General features: G+C 39.8%; 1 protein-coding gene across 3 annotated transcripts in view; it reads left to right on the top strand.

Annotated features, from left to right (window-relative positions):
* Positions 1 to 12,869, top strand: part of cadm4 (cell adhesion molecule 4) — a 218,583-nt gene extending 205,714 nt beyond the window's left edge. For 2 of the 3 annotated variants that reach the window (XM_088998548.1, XM_088998547.1), the window contains exons 7-8: positions 8,163 to 8,291; positions 12,291 to 12,869. In XM_088998548.1, the coding sequence (XP_088854674.1) occupies positions 8,163 to 8,291; positions 12,291 to 12,400 (239 nt within the window). In that variant the 3' untranslated portion in view covers positions 12,401 to 12,869. Of the gene's footprint in view, positions 1 to 8,162; positions 8,292 to 12,012; positions 12,092 to 12,290 lie in introns of those variants that run through there. The other variant, XM_088998549.1, reaches the window with a different exon arrangement.
* The last annotated feature ends 481 nt before the right edge of the window (positions 12,870 to 13,350 follow it).

Genomic DNA, 13,350 nt, shown 5'->3' on the forward strand with positions numbered 1-13,350 from the left:
AGAAGAGGTTGAAAAACTTCTGTTGATTTGGATTGACGAAAAGCAGCTAGCAGGGGACAGTGTGTGAGGGTATTATCGCCGAGAAAGCACGGCAATTTCACTCGGATATCATGAAGAGGCAACTACATCAACGACCATCACAAAGGTAAATAAAATGACTTTATTATCCAATAGCACATTTATTATACATAACATAAGGTATATTTTTGTGTAGTTTTAAGTTTTAGCTTATTTCGTTGAAATTTATGTTTTATGGTATCCTGGAAACGGATTATTTTCATTATTAATGGTTTCTTATGGGAAATGAATGTTTGGAAGACACACTTTTCACCTTACTCACACGTTCTGGGAACCAATTAAATTTGTAAGCTGAGGTATCACTGGAATTCATAACTGAATACCCCCCAAAAAAAGCAATGGACCTAAACTACTACCTTGTGGCACTCCACAGTCAATTTGTTTGACCTCTGACAAAGTGCTGCTCCCTGTAGTCAAGTTGATTATCTGTGTTCAGGTCATTAAATGAAAAGCAATACCGTATTTGTTGGAAGTTAATTAGCTCCAAGATTTTACTCGTGGCTACGATGCCCAGCGGGAAGGAAAACAAATTATATCCAGAGGCGATTCAGACTTACTTTCCTGGATCTGTTTTTTTTTTTTTAAGAGACCATTGACTGTCAACCTCGTTGCGACAAGTCAATGCCCCCCTCCCCGTCCCTGGACAAAGTTTACACCAGAAAACACGATGGGCAACAAAGGTAGATCGAGGAAAAGGTTTCTTTAGCCGTTATCTGTACTTATTTGAAGGTGTCGGACATTTCGCTCCTTATCCAAAGAGCATTGTCACTGAACTAAAGTTGTACTGGTATCACTGGCCCTATATACAGTGTATATCCCTAATGTACTGAGGTGGTACCAGGGCCTACTCTGATAGGTCCCTGCTCTAAGGTTGGGGGAACAGTAGACCACTCCTTGGAGCTAAACTGATTACTTCTGTTAATTCTATCTGATGACCCTTAATGTCCTATCCCTGGCTTTGAATGCCTCATTAGCTCAGGTATCACCTCATTAGCATGACTATGCCTACGTGGTAGTGACCTATGGTCGTTACCACGAAGACCTTGGTCATAGACCTTGATTGTAGACTTTGGTCGTAGACCTTGGTCCTCGACCTCGGTCGTAGAACTTGGTCATAGACTTGGTCATAGGCAGTGGTCCTAGACCTTGGTCGTAGAATGTGGTCGTAGAATGTGGTCGTAGACCTTGGTCCTAGGACTTGTTCGTAGTACTTGGTCGTAAACCTTGCTTGTAGGACCACTCCTTGGAGCTAATCTAATCACTACTGTTGATTCTATCTGATGAACTCTAATGTTGTATCCCTGACTCTGATTGCCTCATTAGCCCTGGTATCACCTCATTAGCATGACTAAGCCTACGTGGGAATGACCTAAGATCGTTACCACGTAGACATAGACATTGGTCCTAGACCTTGACAGCTGAAGAAACCTTTTCCTCGATGGACCACTCCTGTAAGACTGAGAGCCTACACAGACAAAGGAAATATAGACTATTACAGCAAAGTGGAAACCGGAGATTATGATCCGGTCACCGGCGTGTAGTTCCCCGCGCAAGACATAGCCTGATTCAAAATGTCAGGCGCAGTATCTTCAGGCCTACTCCTGCAGGGAGTCGATACAGAGAAAGCGAGCGAGACGTCATTATCGTCGAGTGGCACCACGTCCGTCGCCCGGGAATACAACCTGGGCCGCGTGCCTGATTGGCAGCCGCCTGGCGTTCACGCTAAACAATACAAAGGCGAAGCGCCGGCGGTGGCTAAAAAGCGCGACAGCTTGCTTCTCCTTAATTAAGCAGGAAGAGAGGCGGTGAAAGTAACACATAAATAAATAAATAAACAAGGTGAATGGTGAGATAGAAAAATGATGAGGTCAGCACTGCGAAGACGAATTAATCAGCGGCTAGTTAATTAGCACTACAACCTTGGTCATTAAGCCTCAGCCTTGACTGACTGACTTGACTTCACACTGGACTGTCTAAAACACACACACACACACACACACAAATATGACTAATGTATTATTGACTTCATTTCGTGCGCATGACCATTTGTTTGTCGAAGTACAGTATGCGGAATTTAGTGACATCTAGTGGTGACCGAATAGAATGCAAAGATCTAAGTGTCAAACGCGGTGTACAGTGATACCTTGGCTTATGAACTTAATTGGTTCCCAAAAAGTGTGTGTAAGGCGAAAAGTGTGCATTCCAAACAGTAATGTCCCATACAAAACCATTACAATTAGAATAATCTGTTCCCAGGTCCCCATAAAACATAGTTTTCTCCTAAATAAGCCTTAAAAACTAAACAAACTTTTAAGTATAATAAATGTGTTATGGTATTGTAATTAAAGACATAAACTGTACTGTGTAATAAAGTTGTTTTATTTACCTTTGTGATGGCTGTTAACGTAGTTGGCTCTTGACAATATCCGAATGAAGTTGCCGTTCCTGTATGACTGAGAGCTTACACAGACGTAGCTAATAGATAGCTATCTAGATAGCTAGCTAGATAGTTATACAGCTAATAGATAGCTAGCGATATAGCTAGCTAGCCAGCTATCATAGTGTGATTTTCAGACGTCTGAAAATGTATCCCAGGCCGAGAATTGTCAATGTTAAACCGGATCAATATTTACAATGGAGAATCTAAATTAACTCATTCGCTAGTTAGCAGGCTGTTGCTAAGATGAGGAAGTGACATCCCGGATTGTGCCATTTGCATTTTTTGGGCGGGGGGCTTTGTTTCTGTGGTAACTTAGCTCATTTGCCACCATTCCCAAATGTATTTGGGAATTGAAAAGTGTGACGTGGAGCACCCATTCCCGAATTGTTTCTTTTTTTTTTGGCGGGGGTCCTGATAGAGCACTGGTCAGACCTCTGGCAATGTTTTTCCCTCCCACGAGAGGGCAGCATTTGCCTTTTGTCCATGTTAGCACTCAATGTGTTGTTAAAGCGCTATACTGTATAATCAATATGTATGTATGTATTGCATTGTATTTTGTACAGCCGTCCCCATTTCAAGCTCTGATAACTCCAGACCCATATAACTTAGGAATTAACTCTTTTTTTTGATAAAAGAAGACAGTGTAAAGTTTCTTCAGCTCAATTGAATGTTTATGTAGTCCTGAAACTCAATATTCTGTGGGTCTTGCAATTTGAGTGACAATGACAAAAACCCTGGCACTGGAGTGGACATATGTTTGCACGTCTGACAGGGAATGACTTAATTGTGTTTTTGAAATATTGCAAAATCCTACACTTTTTTTTTAAACTCTGTCGCTTTAAGAATGAGAAGGTGAAGCATCCTCGATGAGGAGTGAGGACGGCTGGCAGCGTTTGTGCTGACAAGAGAAGAGTGCCGAAAGAGATTGATGATCTCGGGGCCGATTGGAGAAAGTGAGGAAAGACAGCCCAGTACTTACCGATAAATTAACTCCTGACGAGAAACACCACTGGTGTGGATATTGCTACGTCGCATGCGCAGGGGTGCGCCGCGCACCTCGGCGGAAGCTCGGAAGTCCGACGGCGTCCGTTTGACTTTGGAAACAATGTTTTCCTCAAAATTGGATTTGTACTTAACCCCTTGAAATTAACAATCGGTTTATTCATTTGGTTAGTTAGTTAGTTAGTTAGTTAGTTATTTAGTTAGTTAGTTAGTTAGTTGGTTAGTTGGTTGGTTGGTTACCCGTGTAGATAGACAGTTTTTATTGAGTTGGATGTTTAGTTAGTTGATTAGTTAATTAGTTAGTTGGTTGGCTAGTTAGTTAGTTAACTCGGTCGCTAGTTAGATACTTAGTTCATTGATTTTGTTAGTTTTCTATTTAGTTAAGTAGTTAGGTTGTTAGTTGGTTGGTTAGTTGGTTACTTCGTCACTTGGTTGGTCAGTTAGTTAACTAGCTAGCTATTTAGCTAGTTAGTTCATAATTTTTAGTTTGGTTGTTAGTTAGCGAGTTCGTTAGCTGGTAAGTGATTTTGGTTGTTTCGTGGTTTAGTTGGTTATTAATTAATAACCAACTATTTATTTCGTTAGTATGGCAGTTGTTAGTTAGTTAGTTAGTTAGTTAGTTAGTTAGTTAGTTATCTAGTTAGTTACTCAGTTGTTTGTTACTTGGTTAGTTAGTTAGTTAGTTAGTTAGTTAGTTAGTTAGTTAGTTAGTTAGTTAGTTAGATTGGTTGGTTAGCTATTTGGTTAGCTAGTTTGTTATTTTGTAATTGCCAACTATTATTTTTGTCTTTCAACACTGAAACTGTCTTTCATACCTTCCGCACGAACTGGCGTATCGACGGCGTCATCAATTCGCCGAGCACATCGTCGGCCTTGAAGTGAGACAATCCCAGCGCACGCTTGTTTTGATGGGAAATGCGTCTGTCACGTTAGCCAACTAACCAACGAGCATCTGTGTCGATAATGTGTGATTCCCAAACGTTGCCCGTGCGTCCCTTTCGTTCGACCCCTAAGGTAGTACACAGCTTTTTTTTTTGCCCTTCATCTCCATCCTCCTTCTCCTCTGGTGTCTTCCTCTTTTGTCTCCTGAACACCACCCACACACACACACACACACACACACACACACACACACCGCCATTGTTCCGCTGAAACCTTCCTTTGTCACGAATTTCCACAAGCTTGCATACCTGCCGATGCTCAACGCTGCACAATCGCTCGCCGCTGCTTCCTTTTCTTATCACCGACCGCACATTTCACCGACTCAGCGTTAAGAACCACGCGTGAATGTGGATGGTGCGCGGGTGTGCCTGGTGCGCCTTCCTCACCAACAGTGAGGTCGGAAAAGCCACCGGGATGACAATAGAAGCATCGGAAAATACGGCGAAAGGAAACGTGCCGCGGATGAGCCGTCCAGGTGCTTGTCCAATCGGATTAACCCCCTCACGAGTGTGACAGCCGAAGAAAGGCCTTCTGCATGGCTAGCATCTCAAATCATCTTACCTCAACGGGAATGCGAATATGGAAATTACCCCCCAAACCGCCTATGGAGCAAATTCAACACAGCATTTTTTTTATGCTAGCTAAGAATCACAAAAGTGCTACAACGGCGCTTTCTTTTCAAACGGCGGCGGACGAAAAGCCAGCACGTTTTGTTGCTGTTTATTTTCCTCAGGCAGGGTAGGGAGATGACGTTGACCTCCTTTACGTATCGTACGTCGATTTCGGAGAATTGCGGTCGTCCATTGTTTGGCCTTTAGATCAGGGCCTGTCAAAAAATTACAATTAAAAAAAACGGAAATATGCTGATGGCAGTGATTTGCTAAATTAACTAGCGCATTGATTTTTGGATGTTTTACATTTAGAGTCACCTTAAAAAAAGTCGTTTTCACTAAAAGGACAACCGACACCTCTGGAGAAGTTACGTCCATAATTTGTAAAATCGCTTCAAATGACTTCTACTGAGCGCATTTTAAAAAGATGCCACCGCATATAGCTTTATTTTACGTTTTAGGACTTGCGCTGAATAGTCGGGAAGTCTTGTTTTTGAGTTAGTGACGAGTCCGTACGTGACGTCACTGAAGGAACGCCCCTGACCGAGAAAGCGACACACGATGCATTTTGGGTACTTTTTTTCCATCTGAAAACACCGTGTTGATCGCGAAATTAGAAGGAAAACTACATAAATAACGCGACACACACAACGAATCGTTGTGTGTCGCAGCCAGTTGTGGTAACACGCATCAAGAAGGTGTAATTTGACACAAATTCCCAGCTGACAAATCAGCCCATTTCCAACAGAGCTTGTGCGCTGTCTTGTGCATTTTCTGGGCGCTACATTGGAGTCCAGACGGCTCGAATTGATACGAGAGGACTTCTTTAATGGATTGCAAACATTTATGCTTTCCTCTTCATAACTATTTGAATCATATTCATAACTGGATGAGTAATAAGAAAGCATCTTCTCCCAATCTGAACTCTCTGACGGCATTGTTTTGATTCTGGAGCAAGACAGTGTGTGACCAACAGTGACGTCACAAACAAGGGGGTGGGACTTTCTGAATCTGCCCAGTTTATTTATTTATTTATTTATTTATTTGGGTCATTCATTCCATCATTTGATGACTTGATTTTAATAATTATTTACAATGAAAAATGAATGAATATGATTCAAATAGTTCTCAAGAGGAAAGCATACATGTTTGCAATCGAAGAATTTATTCTCTGCCATTTTGAGGCAATAGGGGGGGAAAATGTAACAATAAAAAGAGGCAGAAAATGGCGACAAAGCTCTGTGTAATCCGCCCGTTTCCACAGGCTGATTAATTCCTTACACGGAGCTTCGTCGCCCTCTTCTGCCTCTTTTTGGTGCAACACGAAGTTTTCAGACCAAACAAGTACAGCAAAATGCATTGACGTGATGGAAGGACTGCTACAATGTGTCCTTTTTTTTCGGTCAGGGGCGTTCCTTCAGTGACGTAGGGTGAGGACTCGTCACCAACTCAAAAACAAGACTTCCAGAATATTCAGAGCGAGTCTTAAAACGTAAAATATAGCTACATGCTGTGGAATCTTTGTAAAATACGCTCAGTAGAAGTCATTTGAAATTATGGACACAACTTGTCCAGAGACGTTGGTAGTCCTTTAAGTGGTTGATTCCATTTGCCGGGTGGGCGGCTACGACGGTGTTTGATGCGCGGGTGAGGTCATAAAAACTCCTTTTCAAAATGTCCCTCATTGAAAATGCATTGCGCTCTTTTCCCAGGTGCTCAGCCCGAATGTTTTTTATCCGCCGCTTTGATTTCTCGACCATTCTGCCAGTGACGATGCAGCTTGGGGGAGTGATGAGAGGTGATAATGTAACTCGGGTGGAAGATATCGACTTTTTTAATCTCCCGTCTGCCCACTTCTGCGACTATATACCTCCAATTTTTTTTTAACTCCTAGCCAGCTTCCCGTGTCTTGGTTTTATCACGTCTATCACTTTTTTTTTGTCTATTCACTCCACATTTTACTCTGAAAAGCCTCCTCTATCGTATAAAGTTAATAGTGTCGTATAATGTGCAGAAGCTGAAGTACACAACTGCACGTTTACGGTCGGGTAAACATTGCTAAGCTAATTCGGTGTAGCTAATTGCCGCCGGTTCGAGATAATTGTGTAATCCCTTCACAGGTGGTTAGGATTGGGGGATGACGGGAGGAGGGGGGGGGGTTGGATTTTTAAGACAGGAGATACAAGGACGATCCTCGCAGATTTGCCGATGACAAGATGCGGATTTGGTAGAATAGATAGCAAATAGATAGCTTTGTAGCTAGCTAGATAACTGAGATTGAATGGAATTTACAAGCAAAAATATCTATTTTAGATTAAAAAAAAGAGAAAAAATATTATGGTAATTATAATGTATATAATAATAATAATAATAATAATAATAATAATGTGACTCTGATCGGGGCTTTTGTCACATGTCACATTTTATAATAATAATAATAATAATCATCATCATCATCATCATCATCATAATCATAATAATAAAAATAATAATAATAATAATAATAATAATAATAATAATAATAATAATAATGTGACTCTGATCGGGGCTTTTGTCACATGTCACATTTTATAATAATAATAATAATAATAATATAATAATCATCATCATCATCATCATCATCATAATAATAATAATAATAATAATAATAATAATAATAATAATAATAATGTGACTCTGATCGGGGCTTTTGTCACATGTCACATTTTATAATAATAATAATAATAACAATCATAATCATAATCATAACACTACTACTACTACTACTACTACTACTACTACTACTACTAATAATAATAATAATAATAATAATAATAATAACGATAATAATAATAATAATAATACATTTTTTTTCAAGCGCCTTACAAAGCTGTCAAGGACGCTTTACAGTCACAGACAAGCATGCATCATAAATAAAATACAATTATAAATAGAATACAATAAATAAAATACAATTTTGAGATGTTTGAGAAAGAGCATCAAAAACACAATGTATCCCCTTCCCCCACATCCCCGCAAACAACCAACAAAAAAAACAACAACAACCAGAAATTCCTTGTCACTGATCACCTTTTGTATTTTTTCCGCAGATCCCGGCGCGGTGGTGGAGACTCACAGCGCCGTTCCGTACGCGGTGATCGGTGGCGTGCTGGCCCTGCTGGTTTTCACCGTCATCTGCGTGCTCATCGTCACCATCTGGTGCTCCGTGCGCCAAAAAGGTAAAGCACACACCAGCACGCGCGCTCCCGATGCCAGTACGAGCGTATGTTGGTATGAAATGTTATTAAGCGTGAAATGTTCCACGCCGATGTCATCTGTTTACATTAGTCACACCGGATGGATGGATGGATGGATGGATGGATGAATGAATGAATAAATAAATAAATAAATAAATAGATTAATGAATAGATAAACGAATGAATGAATAAATACATAAATAAATGGATGGATGGATAAATAGATAATGAATAGATAAATAAATAGCTAGATAGATAAATGAATACATAAATAAATACATACATAAATGGATGGATGGATAGATAATGAATGAATGAATGAATAAATAAATAAGTGAATGCATGAATAAATCAATAGATATATAAATAAATACATAGATAATGAATGAATGAATAAATGCATAAATATATAAATGAATAAATAGATAAATACATAGATAAATAGGTAAATGAATAAATGAAGGAATGAAGCAATGAAAGAATTAATATGTAAATGAATGGATTGATGGAAAATGAATAAATGAATAAATAAATAAGAACATAAATAAATGAATGAATGAATGAATGAGTACATAAATAGGTTGATAAATTAATATAGAACCAAATAAACAGATAAATAGATACATGAATGAATCAATAAATATGTAAATGCATAAATGAATGAATATATACATAAATGCCGAAATTATTGAAGGAATAAATACATACATGGGTGGGTAGATGAATTGAATAAATGAAAAAAAACATAAACAAGTGAATGAATAAATTAATGAACGAATACATAAATGAGTACATAAATCGATGAATAAATAAATAGATAAACAAATAAATAGATAAATGAATGAATACATGAATGAGTACATAAATCGATGAATAAATAAATAGATAAACAAATAAATAGATAAATGAATGAATACATGAATGGATGGATGAATGAATGAATGAATGAAGGAAGGAAGGAAGGAAGGAAGGAAGGAAGGAAGGAAGGAAGGAAGGAAGGAAGGAATACATTAATGAATGAATATATACATAAATACATACATAAATGAATGAATGGCTGAATGAATGAAGGAAGGAAGGAAGGAAGGAAGGAAGGAAGGAAGGAAGGAAGGAAGGAAGGAAGGAAGGAAAGAAGGAAGGAAGGAATGCACACATTACTCAATGAATACATACATAAATACATTCATAAATGGATGGATGAATTGAATGATTGAATGGCTGAATGAATGAATGAATGAATGAATGAATGAATGAATGAATGAATGAATGAATGAATGAATGAATGAAAACCCATCAAAGTTCCAAATAAACATTTGCTTACTTACATTTACCATTTTATGGGTGCGGTCAGCGGACCCGTCAGTATTAGCCAGTCACCATTTTGTTTTGTTTTTTTTAACTGCACCCTCGTGTATTTTCTCAATGCATCCACACTCGCCCGGAGCAAAGTTGAGGGCGAGCGTGTTGGCTCGCCCCCCGTGGCAGTTACTCATGCGGCCCCTTTAGCAAAATGAATTGCTTGAAAGTGATGAGCGCCTCCTGGCTTGCTCCCGTGATGGATAACCTTAGACAGGATAGTGGCCGACGAGATGCTGCGGCCAAAGTAAGTGCGCGCTTCTTGTTTTATGACTATATGCTACGATATTAAGTCTCATCCATTAAAATGAAGCTTCCCATATTTCTAAGTGCCGCCCCCGCCCTTGTACGCCCCCCCTCCACCTCCCCCTACCCGATGTTGGCAGCCTCAGAGTGTGCTCAGCGGCTGCCAAGTCAGAAATGATCGAGCCGCCGGAGAGCCAGACAAGCTGCCAGTTGGTGCCAATCAACATTCAGACCCGACTATTACGACCAATCAATTTCCTGACATGGGGGGAGGAATGTTGGGGGGGGGGGGGTCATTCGGGCTTTTGTCCTGACTGTCAGCCCCGTCCGTTAAGTAGGTCGATACACTGGAGGGAGAGTATTGAGTTTTAGGACTGCATAAACATTCAATGCAGCGTTAGAAACCTTAGACTCTCTTCTTTCATCAGAAAAAAAAGAGTTAATTCATAAATGAGATGGGTCTGGAGTTATATGATCTTGAAATGGGGGCGGATGTACAAAATACAATACAATACATTGATCTATATAGTGCTTTAACAACAGTTGAAGCTGCAACAAAACGTGAAAGTTTTAAAAGGCGCTTATAAATTAAATGTATTATTATTATTATTATTATATTATTATTATTATTATTATTTAATTAGTGACATTCGGTGTATTAGCTGACTAGCTATCAAGCTGGCTATCCATTCGCTATATAGCTATCTAAGTGGCCGGCTGTCTAGCTAGCTATCTGTTGGCTATCCGCTAGCTAGCCAGCTAGCAGATATCTAGATCTATCTGTGTATTTAATAGTGACATTCAGTGTATTAGCTAACTATCTAGCTAGCTATCTATTAGCTGTTGAGCTGTCTATGTGGCTAGCTATGTAGCTAGCTATATGTTGGCTATTTATTAGCTCTCTACTGGCTGGCTAGCTAGCTTTCTATCTGTGTATTTAATAGTGACATTCTGTGTATTACCAAACTAACTATCTAACTGACTAGCTATTAGCTATCTACTAGCTGGCTAGTTAGCTTTCTATCTTTAAACCTCCGGGCTGTGTGAACGCTGGTGCGTGTGGCTGCCGCTGCTCACCCACAGATAAACCTATCATGTGACGGTTGTGACCTTGAGAGTTTTGAAAGGCGCTTAGAAATGAAATGTATTATTATTATTATTATTATTATTATTATTATTATTATTATTATGAGGGGGAAAAGGGAAATGCTGCCCCCTAATAAAAGGGTGAAAACATTGTCAGAGGTCTGACCAGTGCTTTATTGGCAAGGAAGAAAATACAAAACCCGAACAAATAGTGGGAATGGCGCTCTATGTCATATTTTCAATTCCCGAATAAATTTGGGAATGGCAGTGAATGAGTTAATGGCCTGGATGCAAATAATTGGGTCTCTGTTGTGCAGTTATGCAACCGAGAGAAGCTTTTTCTTCGTTACACTAGTTCTCAAATTGCATCCATGGTGGTTTTATCGTTGCCTACTACTTTAAATGGTAGATTTGCTAATGAAGTGCTGCTTCCCTGAGTGAAAATGCAAGCAATTTTCAATCATTCTTTGGCTGAAAAATCAGTTGCTCGCCTTGTCGCAACACCCTAGCCGTGTCACCTGTCAACACGAAAGCATTACTTGATCCTCAGAGTTGCTTTTCTCTCTGACTTGGAGGCTAGGCGGGACTAAAATCTGCCACTTTCGAGTGCTGGCCGCGGGCTAGTCCATTCTGAGATGTTCACTCAAGTTGTCGACATCATTCGTTTGCTCAGTCACACCGATGAAGTGCTGCTTCCATGTGTGAAAATACAACGTTTAAAATTGATATGTTTGTGGCGAAGTGATGCTCCTGTGAGTGAAAATACAACGTTTAAAATTGATATGTTTGTGGCGAAGTGATGCTCCTGTGAGTGAAAATACAAATGAAGAATGGCGCTTGACGACTCACAAAATCCCGGTCGTCATGGTAACGCAAGCAATACCAAGCTGCCTTCTTGAAAATGACGTCTACCTGTCTCCTCTTTGTCTTTTGTCCACCCCCCCCCTTTTTTTTTTTTTTGGTCTCTTCCCAACCGCCCCTTAACCCCTCGTACGCTTGCTTTGAAATTCCCAAGGCTCGTACCGCACCCGAGAGCCCATTCTCACATGGTACTGACCTCAAGCCGCTTAAACTAATCAATTAACCCGTCAGGTATGAAAATAAATGAAGACATCAAAATGTCCGCCAGGGGAGTTCGGATTTGATTTGTTGGATGGAAAAGCTACCGCATGAGCTCGTGAGCGCCTCCTAACCGAGCCTTTCCTGCCCCAATCTCTCTCTCATTCTCCTTCTGTCTGTTCCTCACCCCTTCCCCTCATACCCGCCAATCTCCCCCGTTCTCCTCCCACCCAGGCTCTTACCTTACCCACGAGGCCAGCGGCTTGGACGAACACGGCGAAGTGCAGGAGGCCTTCCTCAACGGCAACGACGTCAGCCAGGGAAAGAAGGAGTACCTCCTGTAGCCCCGCCCTCAACGACCTCTGACCTTATCCCTGTGTTTCTCACCCCCATCTCCCTCCTTTGTTTCTCCCCCATTACAAACGCACACAAAGATGACACACACCACAGCCTCACATTATGCTTTATATACATTGGAAAGAAAAAGGCGAACAATAGTAAATAAGAGATTTTCACAAAGGCGAATGGATGCAGGAAACGCGGGAAGCAAATAAGTGGCGTAATTTCACGGCAGGTCTTAAAAGCGTGCCCCCCGCTACCCTCCTGGTATTTGAGTTAACCAGGATTCGTCGATGGCGGGAAATGTTCTCATAATTACGGGAAAACAATAATAGGAATCTGCTGCCAGTACTCGTGCTCAATGTACATGACATTTTGCCTCTGCGAATGAAGTTGTGTGGAGGGGAGGGGGCTTTTTTTTTACACGCATATATATAGTTATATATAGTAGGCAGAAAAACAAAAAAGATATCTATCTATCTATCTATCTATCTATCTATCTATCTATCTATCTATCTATCTATCTATCTATCTATCTATCTATCTATCTATCTATCTATCTATATATATATATATATCACCTGTATATATATATATATATACAGGTGACATCCGACTTACGACCGAGTTCTATTCTGACCAAACGGTCGTAAGTCAAAAGGGTCGTAAGTTGAAATCCATTCAAAATGTTGAATAGAGACTAAATGACTTGCAAACTCCCCCTCTTAAAATGTTAAAAAAATAGGGTCTGGAGGTCGTGGTCGTAAGTACAGGCGGTCGTAAGTCGGATGTTGCCTATATATATATATATATATATATATATATATATATATATTATACAGTATACAGTATATACTATATACATATATACACACACTGTATATACTATATATACAGTATATACATATATACACACACTATATATATATATATATATATATATATATATATATAT

The sequence above is a fragment of the Hippocampus bargibanti genome, linkage group LG06 (assembly GCF_051943395.1).
Source record: "Hippocampus bargibanti isolate YZ-2025 linkage group LG06, ASM5194339v1, whole genome shotgun sequence".
NCBI lineage: Eukaryota > Metazoa > Chordata > Actinopteri > Syngnathiformes > Syngnathidae > Hippocampus > Hippocampus bargibanti.